The sequence below is a fragment of the Eulemur rufifrons genome, chromosome 2 (assembly GCF_041146395.1).
Source record: "Eulemur rufifrons isolate Redbay chromosome 2, OSU_ERuf_1, whole genome shotgun sequence".
In the NCBI taxonomy this organism is placed as follows: domain Eukaryota; kingdom Metazoa; phylum Chordata; class Mammalia; order Primates; family Lemuridae; genus Eulemur; species Eulemur rufifrons.
The window spans coordinates 14,858,968-14,874,019 of NC_090984.1; the positions used below are offsets into that span (position 1 = coordinate 14,858,968).

At 52.7% G+C, this 15,052-nt stretch overlaps 1 protein-coding gene across 2 annotated transcripts in view; it reads left to right on the forward strand.

Moving 5' to 3' along the window:
* The first annotated feature begins 6,238 nt into the window (after positions 1–6,238).
* MLLT1 (MLLT1 super elongation complex subunit) overlaps positions 6,239–15,052 on the forward strand; it is a 61,100-nt gene continuing 52,286 nt past the window's right edge. For both annotated transcript variants that reach the window (XM_069479648.1, XM_069479658.1), the window contains exon 1: positions 6,239–6,302. In XM_069479648.1, coding sequence (XP_069335749.1) covers positions 6,291–6,302 — 12 coding nt within the window. In that variant the 5' untranslated portion in view covers positions 6,239–6,290. The remainder of the gene's footprint in view (positions 6,303–15,052) is intronic.

The window sequence follows — 15,052 nt, forward strand, 5'->3', positions numbered from 1 at the left end:
GACCTGCAGCTTTGTGCCTAGCCAGCTGCCCGCTGGCTTGCCTGTGTCTTGAGGAAGGAGGCCTGGATCAGACTTGAGCCTGAGGAACATTTGCGGGTCCTTTCTTCATTTTTCCCTTCACTGTCCTCCTTGTCCTGGTCTGGCCCACCCCACAGCAGGGGATGGATTTTGCGACGTCTCTGATGGCCCTGGGGTGTGGGGCTGCCTCGCACATCCCTGCTCCATGATCTGCCCCCACTGTCTTCTTTCATTTCTTCCTCTGTGTCCACAGCTTCCCCACAGCCACTGTCACGTGACCTGGTGGGGCCGGATCACCAGGTGCTGGGATGACTGATTGATGTGGCATCATCCGGGGCTTGTTGGGGCTTGTTCTCTGAGCACCCTTATAAACATTGGCGGTCACTGCCAGACTCCCTGGATCTGTCTTTGGCCGTGGCAATGGGCTGGGTACTTGGCAGGGGGCATCCCAGAGAACAGACCTGACTTCCAGGCACCTCATTCTACACCCACACGTGCGTGCAGAGACCTCACAGACCCTCCCACGTGCTCCTGTGCACTTGCGAGGTCCTCAGATTCACAGCTGAGGAAAACAGAGGCCCAGTCTGGGCAATCTGGGTGCTTTGGAGACACAGGGACATCACAGAGGAGGGTGGCCAGCATAGGTTCTCAGAGCAGTGGTGGGGTGGTGGAGGAAGGATGATTTCCATGGCAATTAAGAGCACAGGGCTTGCGGACAGGCAGACCTAAGTTTGAACCCCTGCATCACCATGTTCTAGTTGTATAATCCTGGGGAAGTGGTTTTTCCTGCCTCTGAAGCTCAAGCACCTTTTCTGCAAGATGGAAATAATATTCATTCCCTCATAGGGTTTCTGTGTGGATGAAACAAGCTAATGTATGTGAAGTGCTTAGCATAGAGTTTGACAAATATCCATCCATCCATCCATCCACCATCCTTTAATTCATCCACCCACTAGGTTGGCCATAAAAAAAAAAAGAAAGCAAACAAACACTGCCCCCCCCAATGGAAAATAGGTGTTGGAGAAAATGTGAAGAAATCAGAACTCCTGTACACTGCTAGTGGGAACATAAAATGGTGTAGCTGAGGAAAACAATTTGGCATTTCTCCATGAGTTCCATTCATCTCTTGATGAATGGGTGGATCAACAGAATGTGGTATAGCCATGCAATGGAGTATCACTCAGCCACGAAAAGGGATGAGGCTCTGACACAGGCTACAACATGGATGGACCTTGAGGACATCGTGCTCAGTGAGAGACACCAGACACAGAAGGACACACAGTGTGAGACTCTGTTTATATGAAATGTCCAGAACAGGCAGATCCAGAGATGGGACGTGAATTTGTGGGTGCCAGGGCTGGGGGAGGGGGAGGGGAGTGACTCCTTAATGGGGATGGGGCTTCTTTTTGGGGTGATGAAAATGTCTTGGAACTAGTTAGAGGTGGTGGTTGCACAACACTGTGAATATTCTAAATGCCACTGAATTGTACTCTTTAATGTGGTTAATGTTTAATTTTAGGTCAAGTAAATTTTATATCAATTAAAAATTTGGAAAGCTCCCAGAGTCAATCATGGATGAGTTTAGGTCATGCCCCCCCCCCCTTGAACCAATCCCTGTAGCCGGAGCAATGCAGTCCTTTGATTGGCCAGGCCTGGTCATCTGATCCCTGGGTTGGGGGGAGAAGGGAGGGAGGGAGGGGGTGAGAGTTTCCCCCTTCCCCCACTATGTTGACTGAGAGTCGGAAGAGAGAGCCAGTGGGGGCTGAAGTCCTCCCTCAAGCATTAAATCCTGTCATGAATTGGCACTCTCCCAGAGGGGGCTGCCATTTTTAAATTTCTACAGAGGTATCTTACGTTGGCCCTGGGGGAACCCTCAAATCAGGGACCATTACCAGAAATAAGGGGGCAATGAGGCTAAGAGAGGGAAAATTCTAAATGTCTAATGTATGCCTTTTTTTCTGGGGAAATGCTTGGTTTTTACCTATTTTTGCTCTGCTCCAAAACCATGCATGTCTCCGTAGAAGGGTCGTATGCCCAGTATGACATTAAGGGTCTTCTCCAAATTGGAGTTGATCTGGGGTAGGTCTCTACTCACTGGCCACGGAGCTCTGCTGCAGCCTCGTCACCGTCAACATTGCTGTGTGTACATTTGTGGCTGGCTGCAGCTGGACCGTCTACGGGGTGAAACATAGGGGAATACCAAATCTCAAGGTCTCCCCAAGGGTATGATGTACGTTATTCAGGTGATGGTTACACTAAAAGCTCCAACCTCACCATTACCCACAACATCCATGCACTTGTTCCCTCTAAATCTATAAAAAAAAAAAAAAAAAAAAAATTTATTAAAAAAAAAATAAAAAATCTCCCTCCTGGGTGCAAACAAACTGAACCACAAGAGGGCGGTAGAGACTTAGTGTAGTGGCAGTTAGCAACAGATTGGAAGTCAGATCACAAACATCCAAAATGTTACTTTGTGGCCGTGAGATCTTCTACACCACCTCTGTGTCTGTTTCATTGTTTGCAACATTGGGAGAACATGTTCAATAGATGCTAAATAGATTTAACAGCACCCATCATGCATTCTGCCAAATCCTCACATTATCATCTGCTATATATTTTTCTTTAAATATACCCAGTTTACATTGATGTAGTTAAAGAGGAAACATTGTGTCACCTCCTCAAAGAGTTTGTCAGATTAAAAGTAGCCATATAATTAGATACAGTAACAACAAAAAGTGTTACTATTGTAACTGCGGCTCAAGTGATTCTTAAACCAGGCTGCAGATGGGAGAGGATATCCCTGTCTTATTCCACACTAATAAAACCAGAATCCTTGAAGGTGGGGCCTGGGTACTGGTATTTTTTTTCTTTTTGAGACAGGGTCTCACTCTGTCGCCCAGGCTGGAGGGCAGTGTCGTCATCACAGCTCACTGCAACCTCAAACTCCTGGGCTCGAGGGATCCTCCTGCCTCAGCCTCCCAAGTAGCTGGGACTACAGGTACGCACCACCACACCCAGCTAATTTTTTATTCATCGATTATTTTTTGTAAAGATGGTGTCTCACTATGTTGCCCAGGCTGGTCTCCAACTCCTGACCTCAAGCTATGCTCACACCTTGGCCTCCCAAGGTACTGGGATTGCAGGGGTGAGCCACCACGTCTGGCCCATTTTAACCATTTTGAAGCACATAGTTCAGCGGCATTAAGCACATGCACATTATCATGCAACCATCACCACGCTCCATCTCCAGAACTTTCTCATCTTCCCAAACTGAAAGTCTGTCCCCATGAAACACTAGCTCCCAACCCCCTCCCCAGCCCCTGGCACTCACCATTCTACTTTCCGTCTCTGTGAATCTGATGACTCTAGGGACCTCCTGTGAGTGGAATCACACAGGATTTGTACTTTTGTGTCTGGCTTATGTCATGGAGCATGATGTCCTCAAGGGTTCATTTATGTTGTCGCATGTATGCAAATTTCCTTTCTTTCAATGGATGAATAGCATTCCATTGTATGGATATACCACATTGTGTTTGTCCATTCATCTGTCAGTAGACACATGAGTTGCTTCCATGTTATTCTTTTTGATGCTTAAAGAGTTCTACCTCAGCCAGTGGGAGCCCAAGGGATGCAGTTTTGAAAATCCCCATTAGTTTAGAACGTAATTTAAGGGTAAACTCTGGCCAGGCAGGCATGGTGGCTCACGCCTATAATCCCAGCATTCTGGGAGGCCAGGAGGATCATTTGAGGTCAGGAGTTCAAGACCAGCCTGAGCAAGTATGAGACCCCGGCTCTACTAAAAACAGAAAAATTAGCCGAGCATGGTGGCGCCTGTAGTCCCAGCTGCTCCGGAGGCTGAGGCAGGAGGATCGCTTAAGCCCATGAGTTGGAGGCCGCAGTGAGCTATAATGACACCATTGCACTCTACCCCAGGCGACAGAGTGGTGTGGGGACTGAATTCCTGAAGCTCATCTTTGCAACAAATGTAACCTGAAGGTCCTTTCCTGCAAGTTTCTCTCGGACAGATTACTATCTCCCTTCCCATTTTTGATCCTTTACCTGGGGCAGTGGTCCTGAAAGTGGAGTGAGCCTCAAAACCATCTGCAGGGCTGGTTAAGCTACTGACTGCTGTCCAAGCCCACAGAGTTTCTGATTCTATCAACAACGGAGGAGATCAGAATTTGCATTTCTAACAGAGTACCCAGGTGACGCTGACACTGCTGGGGACCACTTAGAACCACTGATCTACTTACATCCAGTTATAGGATTAAAAAAAATTTTTTTTTAGTTAACTTTCATTATATTTGAAAAGAGTTTTTTTTTAAGTTTTACCAACATCAGAGTTGCTGCTTATTTTCTCAGCATGGTCTCCATTTTTTTTTCCTTTCCAGCAAGACCTGCCCTAGATTAAAAAGCATGGTGGTGTTACCATGACAGCAGTCTGGCCTTCTTCAGAGTTTTTGTCTAGACTTACTTCCATTCCAAAGTTATTGATTTTCCAGCACTGATCTTCAGTGTAAAGCACCAGTGCTTGACTGACACTTAAATGAGAAGTGGCGGGCAAAACAACCCAAACAAACCCAAATAACCCAATTTTTAATTAGAAAAAGGAATTTAAAATAACTGCATAAGGGTCCCCCAAATCACAAGCAGACAGATGTCTTACTGTGAGAGGAATAGGTGGCTTACAAGATCCTGAAAGAGATGGAGGTATGCCTGTTTCCAACTTAAATAGAGTTTACAAGAGGCTGTGAAATTTTGTGATCCTAGGTAATTTAAAAATAGTTTTTTCGGAGGCTGGGTGCCGTGGCTCACACCTGTAATTCCAGCACTTTGGGAGGCCGAGGTGGCAGGATCACTTAAAGACAGGAGTTCGAGACCAGCCTGGGCAACATAGCGAGACCCTGTCCCTACAAAAACAATTAAAAACCCAAATTAGCCAGGCTTGGTGGTGGGCACCTCTCGCCCTAGCTACCTGGGAGGCCGAGGCAGGAGGATCCCTTGAGTGAGACCAGGAGTCAGAGTTTACAGAGAACTATGATCTTGTCACTGCACTCCAGCCTGGGTGATGGGGTCAGACAGCATCTCTTAAAGAAAAAAATTGTTTTTTGGAGGGATTAAAATTATTCAAAATTTCGCGGATAAAATGAGACCCTCTCTTTAACAACTTTATCTTTATTGACAAATAATCATTGTATATATTTATGGGGTACAATGGGATGGTTTGATACGTGTACACATGGTGGAATGAACAAATCAGGCTAATTAACATATCCATCACCTCACATACGTCTCATTTCCTTGGGGTGAGAATATTCGAAATCCACTGTTAGCAATTTAAAAATACACAGTATGTCATAACATAGTAACCTTGCCATGCAATAATAGATCACCAGAATTTATTCCTCTTGTGTGACTGAAAAAAAAAATGAGGCTTTCCCGATCATTTCGATGGAGCACGATTTCAAATTTGCACCATGCAAAATCGCCTGAAGCGGAACCACACAGTACTACCGTCCTGGTCCCTATTTTACAGATGGGCAAACCGAGACTCAGGGAGTGGGGAGACGGAGTCTGACCAGACTTGCCAAAGCAGATCCACGGTTTAGAAAATTACTCTCCGGTTCCAGAGCCAGGGGCTCATTCCATCTCACAGTAGCCACACGTGACCAGGAAACAAAAGCGTCCCTGAGGCTCCCTGCCCGGACCTCGAACCCGCAACCTCGTCTGCGGCCCCAGGAGGCTTTCGCCCTGGGATGTGGCGGCCACGCGGCAGCGCCCCCTGCGGGCCGCAGCGCGCAGGCGCGGCGCTCCAGGCCGCCCCCGCCCCCCTCCACGTGCGGCGCACACTTCGCGCTCCGCTCGGCCCGGCTCGCCTCGCGCCTCCCTCCCTCCCTCCTCCCGCCCCCCCGCTCCCGCCTTCCCATTGGCTGCGGGCTTCGTCCCTCCGACCGCAGCCCGGCAGGCCCCCGCCAGGCCGGAAATCCCGCCCGACGAGCGGCCGTTCGCGCCGCCGGTTGGGCTAGGTGGCTGTCCGTCGGGGCGGCGGGCCCGATTCGGCGGCGGGGGCCCGTGGTCGGTGCGCGACCCGGACTGGCGGTGGTTTCCGGTTCCGCGGGGCTGGCGGGCGGGCGGGCGGCCGGGAGCGGCGGCGACGGCGGCGGCGGCGGCGCTTGACAGACAATGAGGGCGGCGGGGCGGCGCTGAGCGGCGGCGGCGGCGGCGGCGGCGGCGAGCGACGCGGGGCCCGGGGGCGGGGCGGGGCGCCAGCCATGGACAATCAGGTGAGGAGCGGCCGCGCCGCCCCGGCGCAGCCCGCCCGGCCCCCTCTCTCCCTCCGCCCGCCCGCCCGGCCCGCCCCGGTCCCGGCCTCCCCGCCCTCGCCCCGCGTCTGTCTGCCCCGCTTTGTGCGAGCCCGCCGCTCCCCGGGCCTTTATGTGGGGCGGGGGCGCCCCTCCCCCATCCGCGACCCCTGCCCGGCCGGGGCGCCTCGGACCCCCTTGAGGACCTTAGGCTGGCCCAGAGTCCCCACGGCCGGCCTCGGGACTCCAGCCCGGCCCAGAGCCCCTTGGGACGCCCCTGGGGAGCCCAGCTTGGCCCACAGCGCCCTGGGATCCCTCTCAGAGCCCCAGTCTCAGCCAGAACCTCCTGGGACGCTCCTGGGAACTCCAGCCTGACCCAGAGTCTCCACATCCAACTCTCGGGATCCCAGCCCGGCCCAGAGCCTCCTCGGACCCCTCTCGGGACCCTTCCCACTCCCCGGATCTGTCCTGCACCCCTTTGGGTCCAGGGCCAGCCTGTGTGTCCTTTCCTCTCTGGACCCTTCGTCCTGAGTTGCCTCAACCTCCCTGACCCCCTAACCTGCCACCTGTCCTCCCTTAAACTTTAGCTCACGTTTGAGTCCCTGCAGGACCCCTGGAACCCTGGTCTGCAGCCTTTCCCTTCGTTGAGCCCAGGCCCAGCCTGAGCTTTCCTTTCCCTCATGCCCTACCTGCGCCTGCCCCTGCCTCAGTTGGAGCATCCCTTTCCCCTCACACACTGGCCCCAGCTTGAGCTCCCTCTGACTTCCTGGGACCCAGCCTTTCCTCTTTAGCTACAAGAACTCAGTCCAGTTTAGTGCCCCCTTCCTTTGGACTTGGGTTCACTTCTTCAGACTCCTAGGAGGCACCCTCCTGCCTCAGCTCCCCTCTGGTTTCAGGCCCTCCTCACCCTCCCTCAGACCCCAGTGCCTGAGGGGCTGTCTCTTTCACGTCTTCTCTGAGACCAGGACCAGGGGCAGTTTCTTCTCCGACCTGGAGCCCCCAAACCCTTCAGACACCAACTGCCCGCCGTTCCCGTCAGCTTGGGCCCTCTTTGCCCCTGGGATCCTGATTTGTGCTTTGCCACATTCAACCCCAATCCAGATCTCTCTCCTCAATCTGGTCCCTGGCTTCTCAGTCCTGCAATCTCTGTGGAACCACTCGGCTCTCCTTAGGTTCAGGGTTTCCCATTCATCCCGGCACCTCCACCTGATGCGTGTTTCAGCCCCGGCCCCCTCCCTCCCTCCGCCTCATTTCTTGTTCCTTCCCCAAGATCCTAGAGCCTCAGTCCAAACCCAGGGTGGGTTCCCCTCCCTGTGCTCTCCTGACAGCTCCTTCCGTTTGATCTGTGTTGGTTCTCTTAAACCCGAGGCCTTTCTGGCCCCTGGCACACCCTTCACCTAACTCTGTTGCCTCTTCTTCGATACCCAGGCCCCTTCCCCTCGCTCTCAAGCCTAGAACCACGGCTGCCCCCAACATGGGGTCATTTCTTCCCTGGTCCCTGCTGCCCCAACTTTCAGGGGCACGAGGCCAAGAAGGGTGCTGTGGGGGTGGCGGCTGAAATCTCCGCCGTTAGCGAGGGCAGGTTGGGGCGTCCCTGGCTCTGGCGCCACTGAGGCGGCTCTGTCTGGTAAGGCACGGTGTGGTTTTGGGGTGAGAGGCAAGGGGCCTCTCTCCTGCCCATCCTGCCGCCTGTGGCACAGGGTCACTGAGGCGGGGGGTTTGTGTTTCTGGCACCCACTAGCCATGGTTTCCTTTTTGGCTTTGGTGTTGCTGCCTGTCTCTCAAGAGGGAAAGAAGAGTTTTCCAGCAGTTGATTCGTGGATTTCCACAGCATGGTATGAGCTGATTTTCTTTGAAGGGACAGAGCTTCTTGCTTCTAATCTGTATTGAGTTAAAAACCCGAGCAAAATGTACCTCCAGTGTCTGCTTTCAACGAAGCCCACCTCTGGGAAAGTCTTGTTGGGTACCACAAAGGCGTAGAGTGTGGCCCCAACTCTCACCCCTGAGTTTCCAGGGGTGACGTCTTCGTTTGAAGTGTGTCCTTTCTCCTTGTGATGTGCTAGGCTGTGGAAGTCTGGGCGGCTGTCACTTGGAAATACGTGGCATTCTTGGTCTGTGACAGAGGGAAATAAAGGTCTTGGTTCAGGTTAACATCAGGGAGAGCTACATTTGCACTGCCCAGTGGGACAGCCACCGGCACCTGTGGTTACTTTAAATTTAAACTACAATGAAAAATTTAGTTCCTTGGTCACACCAGCCGCATTTTAAGTGCTCAGTAACCACCACTACTGAGCTGCCAGCCACCTCGCTGGGTAGCATGGACCCGGCATTTCCATCATTGCAGAAAGTTCCACCGGACAATGCTGGTCTACATCTTTGCAGAAGTATTTGCAAGGGAAGCCGGTCCCAGAGGGAAGTGTGCGTGGACCCAAAGACTCATTCTCCTTCCCCAGCTGTGATTGCATGCAAATTTGAGAGAGGCCCAAGAACTCTGTCCCTTCTGGGCAGAGCCAGAGGCCCCTGGGGAAAGAGCAGAAAATGGTGTCTTTTACCCAAGTAGGTGAGTTGGTGGGGAGCGCCCCAGCACGACTTTTGGCTCCAGGAAAATGCTTTGAATCCAGCAGAATCCCGGCCTCCCCCCCTCCCCCCCAGATGCCACAAACCTGTAAATGCTTTATTATAGTGGGAGCAGTGTGACTGAGTGGAAAGTGACTGGCTTCTGGAGGCTTCGATTCTCTCTTCTCTTGCATGTTTTACTTTCCTCTAGGACTTTCAGATACTGCTAAGAAGTGGGATTTCCCAGTTTGCTCTGGGCTCTCAACTTCTTAGCATTGACATTCCACGGCCAGGAAACAGTCTTTTTGGGTTTCCTTGCCCCAACCCTAACCCACATGTTTCATTCCCTGCCTGCCCCTCAAACCTGTGCTGGTTTTGTGTGTGGTTTTTGTGTTATTTTTTTGGCAAGGGGATGATTGAGTTCTTCACTCACTTAAGGGTTGTGTCTGGAAGGAGTGTGGTTTATCTCCAAGGAGGGGGGAGGCAGGAACTGGGATGTGACATGGATAAGGCCAAGCAGATGTGGAAAAGATTGGGGAAGGATCCGGGAGCCGGTCACTGGGACCGGGGTTGCCGGAGAGCTGGGAGGTGGTGTCTGCGTCCGGGTGGTTGTGTTCTCCAAAGGGACCAGGGAGTGCCCCCTTCACAGAGGACTAGGCCTGACACCTGGGGCGGGGCAGCCCAGGCAAATCAGATGGTCACATTGCCGCTTGCTAATTCTTCAGTGTCTCCTGAGTTTGGATTTGAGAGCACCACCTTGTCTTGGTCCTCTTTGGAAGGGAAGATTTGTTTCTGATAGCGGTGGCCTCAAGCAGCTGCCAGCTGCCCATTCTACAGACGTAGAAACGCAGGCCCAGGAAGTCCCGAGAGACAGGTCAAGGCCTGGTAGGATTCTTTCTCCAAACCTATCATAGAAAAGCTTGGAACTACCCAGGGCGCTGACTTGAGGGTGACAGATTTCCTCCCCTGCTCCCAGTGCTAAAACTATTGCCTGGAAAGTCGACCTGCCAATTTTCTGTCCTTAAGTTATTGTATCGTAAAGTACTCGAGAGCAGGGACCAGAGTCCTGTTTCCCGATGTATCTCTAGTGTCTAATGCAAGGTTTTGCACTCAGTTTTGCCAACTGCTGGTTAAATAAGAGTCCCTTTGCAACCAGGCGCACCTGGTCTGATGACAGATGACTTAACTGGGGTTGTGCAGATTCAAAATATTCTCCAAGACTGCCCCCCACCGCCCCCGGAGAACTTGGGAGACACTCGGCACACTGTACGTCTGTGAGTACCTTGTGCAGAAGTCCTCTGTCCCGGCTTCTCCTGACAGTTTGGTGTATTTGGATATCCACATGGTTTGCCCACCCATCCTTAGAGAGTTTCCAGAGAGAAATTCATCAAACCCCTTCTTGTCCCGTTGTCATTAACCTTGTGCCCTGAGTCGGAGGGACAAGGAAGGGGACCACCTGTGCTGGCCACCAGGCCCCCGATTGCCAGTGGTTGGAAGACCAGGGCCTCGGGCAGCTGTCAGTGAGAGGTCCCTGTTTTCTGTTTTAGAGGACTGTCACAGAGGAAATCCATGATTCCCATCTTTCAAACATCCTAATTCCGTGGCTACCCCCAAGAACCCCCCGCTGGGCCTGGAGGGAGAAAGTTCCGCCAAGAGTATTTTATCTGATCTTGGTTTGCCCTTGCTCCGCGGATGGCGCAAACCCCATCACCTTTTCCCAATTGTGCGCGTGTGGGTCCTGTTGCCAGCAACCGCGCTAGGTCCAGGAGGACCTCGAAGCTAATTCAGGCTGAAGAGGGAAAAGACTCTTCTTCAGTGTGCCCTTCTCCTGGGAGGGGAGGGGATTGATGCATCAGAGGGAATTAGAGGCAATAGTTAAACTCCAGGCATAATTATACCACTTGGTAAATGTGAGTTCCCAGAGGAAAGGGCATCTGTTGAAAAGTATTCCCACCAGAAAATTAGGGGAAATTTTAACAGATAAACTAGCTGTTAAAGACCTGCCTTCTGGGGCCCAGGCTTAGGGCAGGGCTTGCGGGGAGCGGGATGGTTGAGTGAGGAAAGGGCTTGGACTCGAAGGAGCTGTTGGAACAAGGTGGGCACCTTTCTCTTTGCCAGGTGAGGCTGTTGCATCCACACCTGGAAAGATCTGTGCTTGTTAGTGCAGAAGTGCCTGGGAAGCCGCCCGCTAGGATCCGTTTGCCTTGCTGGTCTGATTTAGGATTTGGGCCCTTTAGTTCCAAGTGCCCTCTGCCAGCTGGCCTGGAGAGAGGACAGTGTCCCAGTTGAGGCCCTCTGCCCACACCTAACTGTCCCCAGATGGCCCTCACAGGCTTTGTGCCGCTTCCCCTGTGCACTGTCTTTCTGATGATTTCTGAACGTGTAAAACGGCTGATGCTTTCTGGGGCGGTCATGGAATGTTCCCCTGTGTTCTGGGCTTCTGTTGGGGGGTGGACGACAGGGTGATACAAGAGGTGTAGGGAAGTGGCAGCCGCTGAGGCCGAGCCCCCGGGATCATTTCCAGCCACCCATTCTGGAGGTTCCTCGAAGTGGTCTCCATGCAGCAGGCGGTCCTGGGGCCTTGAAGGAACTTGCTGGGGTTGAGGCTGCCATGTGAGCAAGCCAGGGGACAGCTACTGACGAGCCAGGTTCATTCATTCCAAGATGTCCTCGAGAGCTCAGCCTGTCAGTTGACCTCGTCGGCCAGGCACCCTTCCTGGAGAAACAGCTAATTGATTTGCTTCAATTCTTTGGTTCTAATGGCCAGGGAAGGCGTCCAGGTGGAGTGGAGGAAGGAGGGGCGTAACCCTTGGCCGTGGAATTGGCTTAGCTGTGCTAATACATTCTCATGACTTGACAAGTCCGAGTACTTGGCTGAGGCTTAGCTTCTTGCCTCCAGTGAATGTACCTCGAGTGTCTCACTGAATCAGAGATTGCTTTTTATTTTTACTACAATGGCACAGAATCTGTATTACCCCATCATCTTCATTTCTTAGAAGACTCCAGCATTGGGGGAGAAGGTCCCAGAGTGCAGAGGCTGGGTGCTGGGACCTTGAATCTGTTGGCTGAGTCTGCGGTGTGCCCTTAACCAGGGGTGTTGAGGCTGAAGCTGGCGCCAGCCCCGGGGCATAGATGTCGGCTGGGCAGTGCTTTGGGCACGGCCTACCGGCTGCAAAGATCACCCATTGCTGCCTCGGAACCTTCCTGTTTACTTTGGCTGCGGTGGCTGAGTTCTGGTGCTCACATTTCTCCCCGTCTCCCTTGGAACTGTGGTCTTTCGTGCTTTCACAACAACTGCTCTGCTGCCTGTGTGCCCTGGGTAGGAACTCCATGTCATCAAAAATGCTGGGAAGTCAGCAGCGGTCTGAGCAGCCAGATTGAATAAGTCATCCCTAGAAGACGGTATCATTATGTAGGAGTTACCTCTCAGAAGCAGAAGCCACTTGCCAGCGCAGTGGCGGCGATGTTCGGATGATATATGTTTAGTTTTCACCTGTAACTCTCCCGGCAACTGAGAGTTTGTCTTCCTGTCTCTCAGCATGAGCACAGGTCAGGGAGGAAAGCAGAGGCCCATGTCTGCAAGCGCACATGGTGATTACAGCCTATTAGGGGTAATATAAATATTGTTTTGGGTTTGTTTGTGTTGAACGGTCTCTATATGCAGCGCTATTCAAATAGAGGCTTGCGGTTGATTTGAGTATCACTTGTTTATCCAGACGTTCAGACCTCGTCTCTAGCTTTTGGCTGGGCATTTTCACCTGAATTCCACAAATGCTCAGCACCTGGGGTTTATAAGGGCACCTGAGCTCCCATCCCTGCCCCTCCTACTGTTGCTGTCCTCCCTGCTGCCTGGATCTTGGAGTTGTTCGAATCTCCTCCACCCTCATGTCTTGCCAGTTCCCCCTATTCTGGGCTCTATTTAATCTCTCTCTCTCTCTTTTTCCCCCCTTTGAGACAGAGTCTCGCTCTATCACCCAGGCTGGAGTGCAGTGATGTCATTGTAGCTCACTGCAGCCTCAAACTCCTGACCTCAAGCCATCCTCCTGCCTCGGCCTCCCAGAGAGTTGGCATTGCAGGCATGAGCCACTGTGCATGGCTTATTTATCTCTTTTCCCAGCCACTTCCCCTGTGTCGTCTGGGCTCGCTGGACTGCTCGCCTGTCTGCCCTAGTCTGCCTCCCCCAGGCGGTACACAGATTGCCAGAGGACTTTGACTCAAACCGAATTTCCTCGTCTCCGTCATCCACTTCTCATTGGTCCTCATTTCTGTTGTGTCCGATCCGGACGTTCCGCTCAGGTCCCCGCCTCTCTCTGCAGTGTGCCTGGTCCCTAGTGAGTCCCCGCTCCCTTTCCCTGCAGAGCCCCAAAGGGACAATTGTCCTGAGCCAGGGGAACTCTTTCTGCTGTATTGTTTTTCAATTAACTAATTTTTTAATTGACAAGTAAAGTTATACATAGTTATTGTGTATAACATTTTTAAGTTAATATTTTAAATTGCATCCATCCTCCGCCTTATTTCTTACACCTGGCTTGCTGCACACTCAGAGCCCAAAGCCTCTCTTGCCAGCTCTGCCATGACTGGAACCTCTCTGTCCTTATCTGCCACTTTGGCCCTTCCTCTTGGGAAGCACCACTGAGAACTCCCTGACCTGGAATGCTCTCTGGTTTAATTAATCCAGTGTTTTGGGGCCTCAGGTAGTTCCAAGGTAGAAGTTAAGAGAACGAACGAGATGTGGTCCCTGCTGCCAAAGTGTTCACAGGGGCCTCCGGGGACAGCAGTAAACAGCCCAGGAGTGAGGGACAGGACGAAGGGGGTGCTGTGGAGACCGAGAGGGCACGGTTGATCTCTAGTGTGGGTCAGAAAGGGCCCTGGGGAACGTAGCACACAGGCTGGGACGGAGAGATGAGTAGAGTTTCAGGATGGGTTTAGGGCACCCCTAGCTGCAGGGTTAGAAGAAACGAAGGCAGACAGGAGTGGACATTCCCGGAGTGTTTCAGGCTGGCCAGCGTCAGATTGAGCTGGAACACAGGGCGTGTGCGTTTCCTGTGTTTTCTCAGTTCTGGGACTCGAAGACATGCCATCAGCTTAGGAACGACTTCTGTGTGTGTGCACGCACACGGTGGGTGGGGGGGGGGCTCAAAACATGAACCTTGCCCATGGACTGTAAATGCATCCTGACTTCAGAAGGGTTAAACCGTGAAAGGAAGATGAGCATTTCAGACCTGAGGAGACACACGCGTGGAAGATGGGAGGTGTGCCGAGGGGCTTGGGCTTGATTCTGAGGGAGTCATAAGTTGTCAGAGCTTTAAAATGGGGGTGGGGGGCGGGGAAGGATGGGGGGGACAGTAGAATCCGTCTGTGCAGCTTTCATCGAGTGACAACTGAGGGCAGAGAGGGAGGGAAGCCAGTCGGGCGCTGGAGCACTCAACCATTGGCAATGGGTCTTAGCAGGGCCTTGGAATTCCAGACTAGAAACAGGTACGGGAGCCATTGCAGGATTGCAGCAGCAGGGACGCACGTGGGCAGTTGGTGGCGAGCAGGAGGGTTGGAAGGCGCAGTCGAGAGCTGACTGTTGCGCGGCCCTAGCGGGCTGCTCTGTGGGAGTTTCACTGGGAAGTGTGGAACTCACGCCACAGCCTGCCTCACTCCTGGTTATCTCAGCACTTAGAAACAAGTGTACAAGTGTCCACTTGGCCTCTGCTTCATTTTGTAACTTTCTTGTATTTGATACGAGGTGTCTGTGCTGTATCTATTAAAAGCCTGGGGAGGTTGTCACAGACCAGGGTGGATGTTTGCCGTAGGTTCCCTGTCAGTGGTTTTGGCCAACCCAGGTATTCAGAGTGCTTCGAAGGCTTGTGGCTTTGTGCTTGGTGGAGTGGAACGGGCCTGCGCTGCCTTACATTTCAGGGCAGAAACTCACTCTCGTGCGTGGTGAAGGGAGCTTGACTGCTGTGGGGACCTGTCACCAGGTGGCTATGGGCTCGCCTCTCTGTTCTCACTAGAACCATCCGTCCTGCCACGGTTTGAGCTGACAACTTAGGGGATCTCAAGGGTCCTCCAGGATGGGTGGGGATGAAAGTGCTTGGCTCAAAGTGCTCAGGTGGCTTGGCCAGGAAGGAGATGGAGTGGGCAAGTGAGCCCGCCCTCGGGTTACGCAGACCCAGGCTCGGATCTGG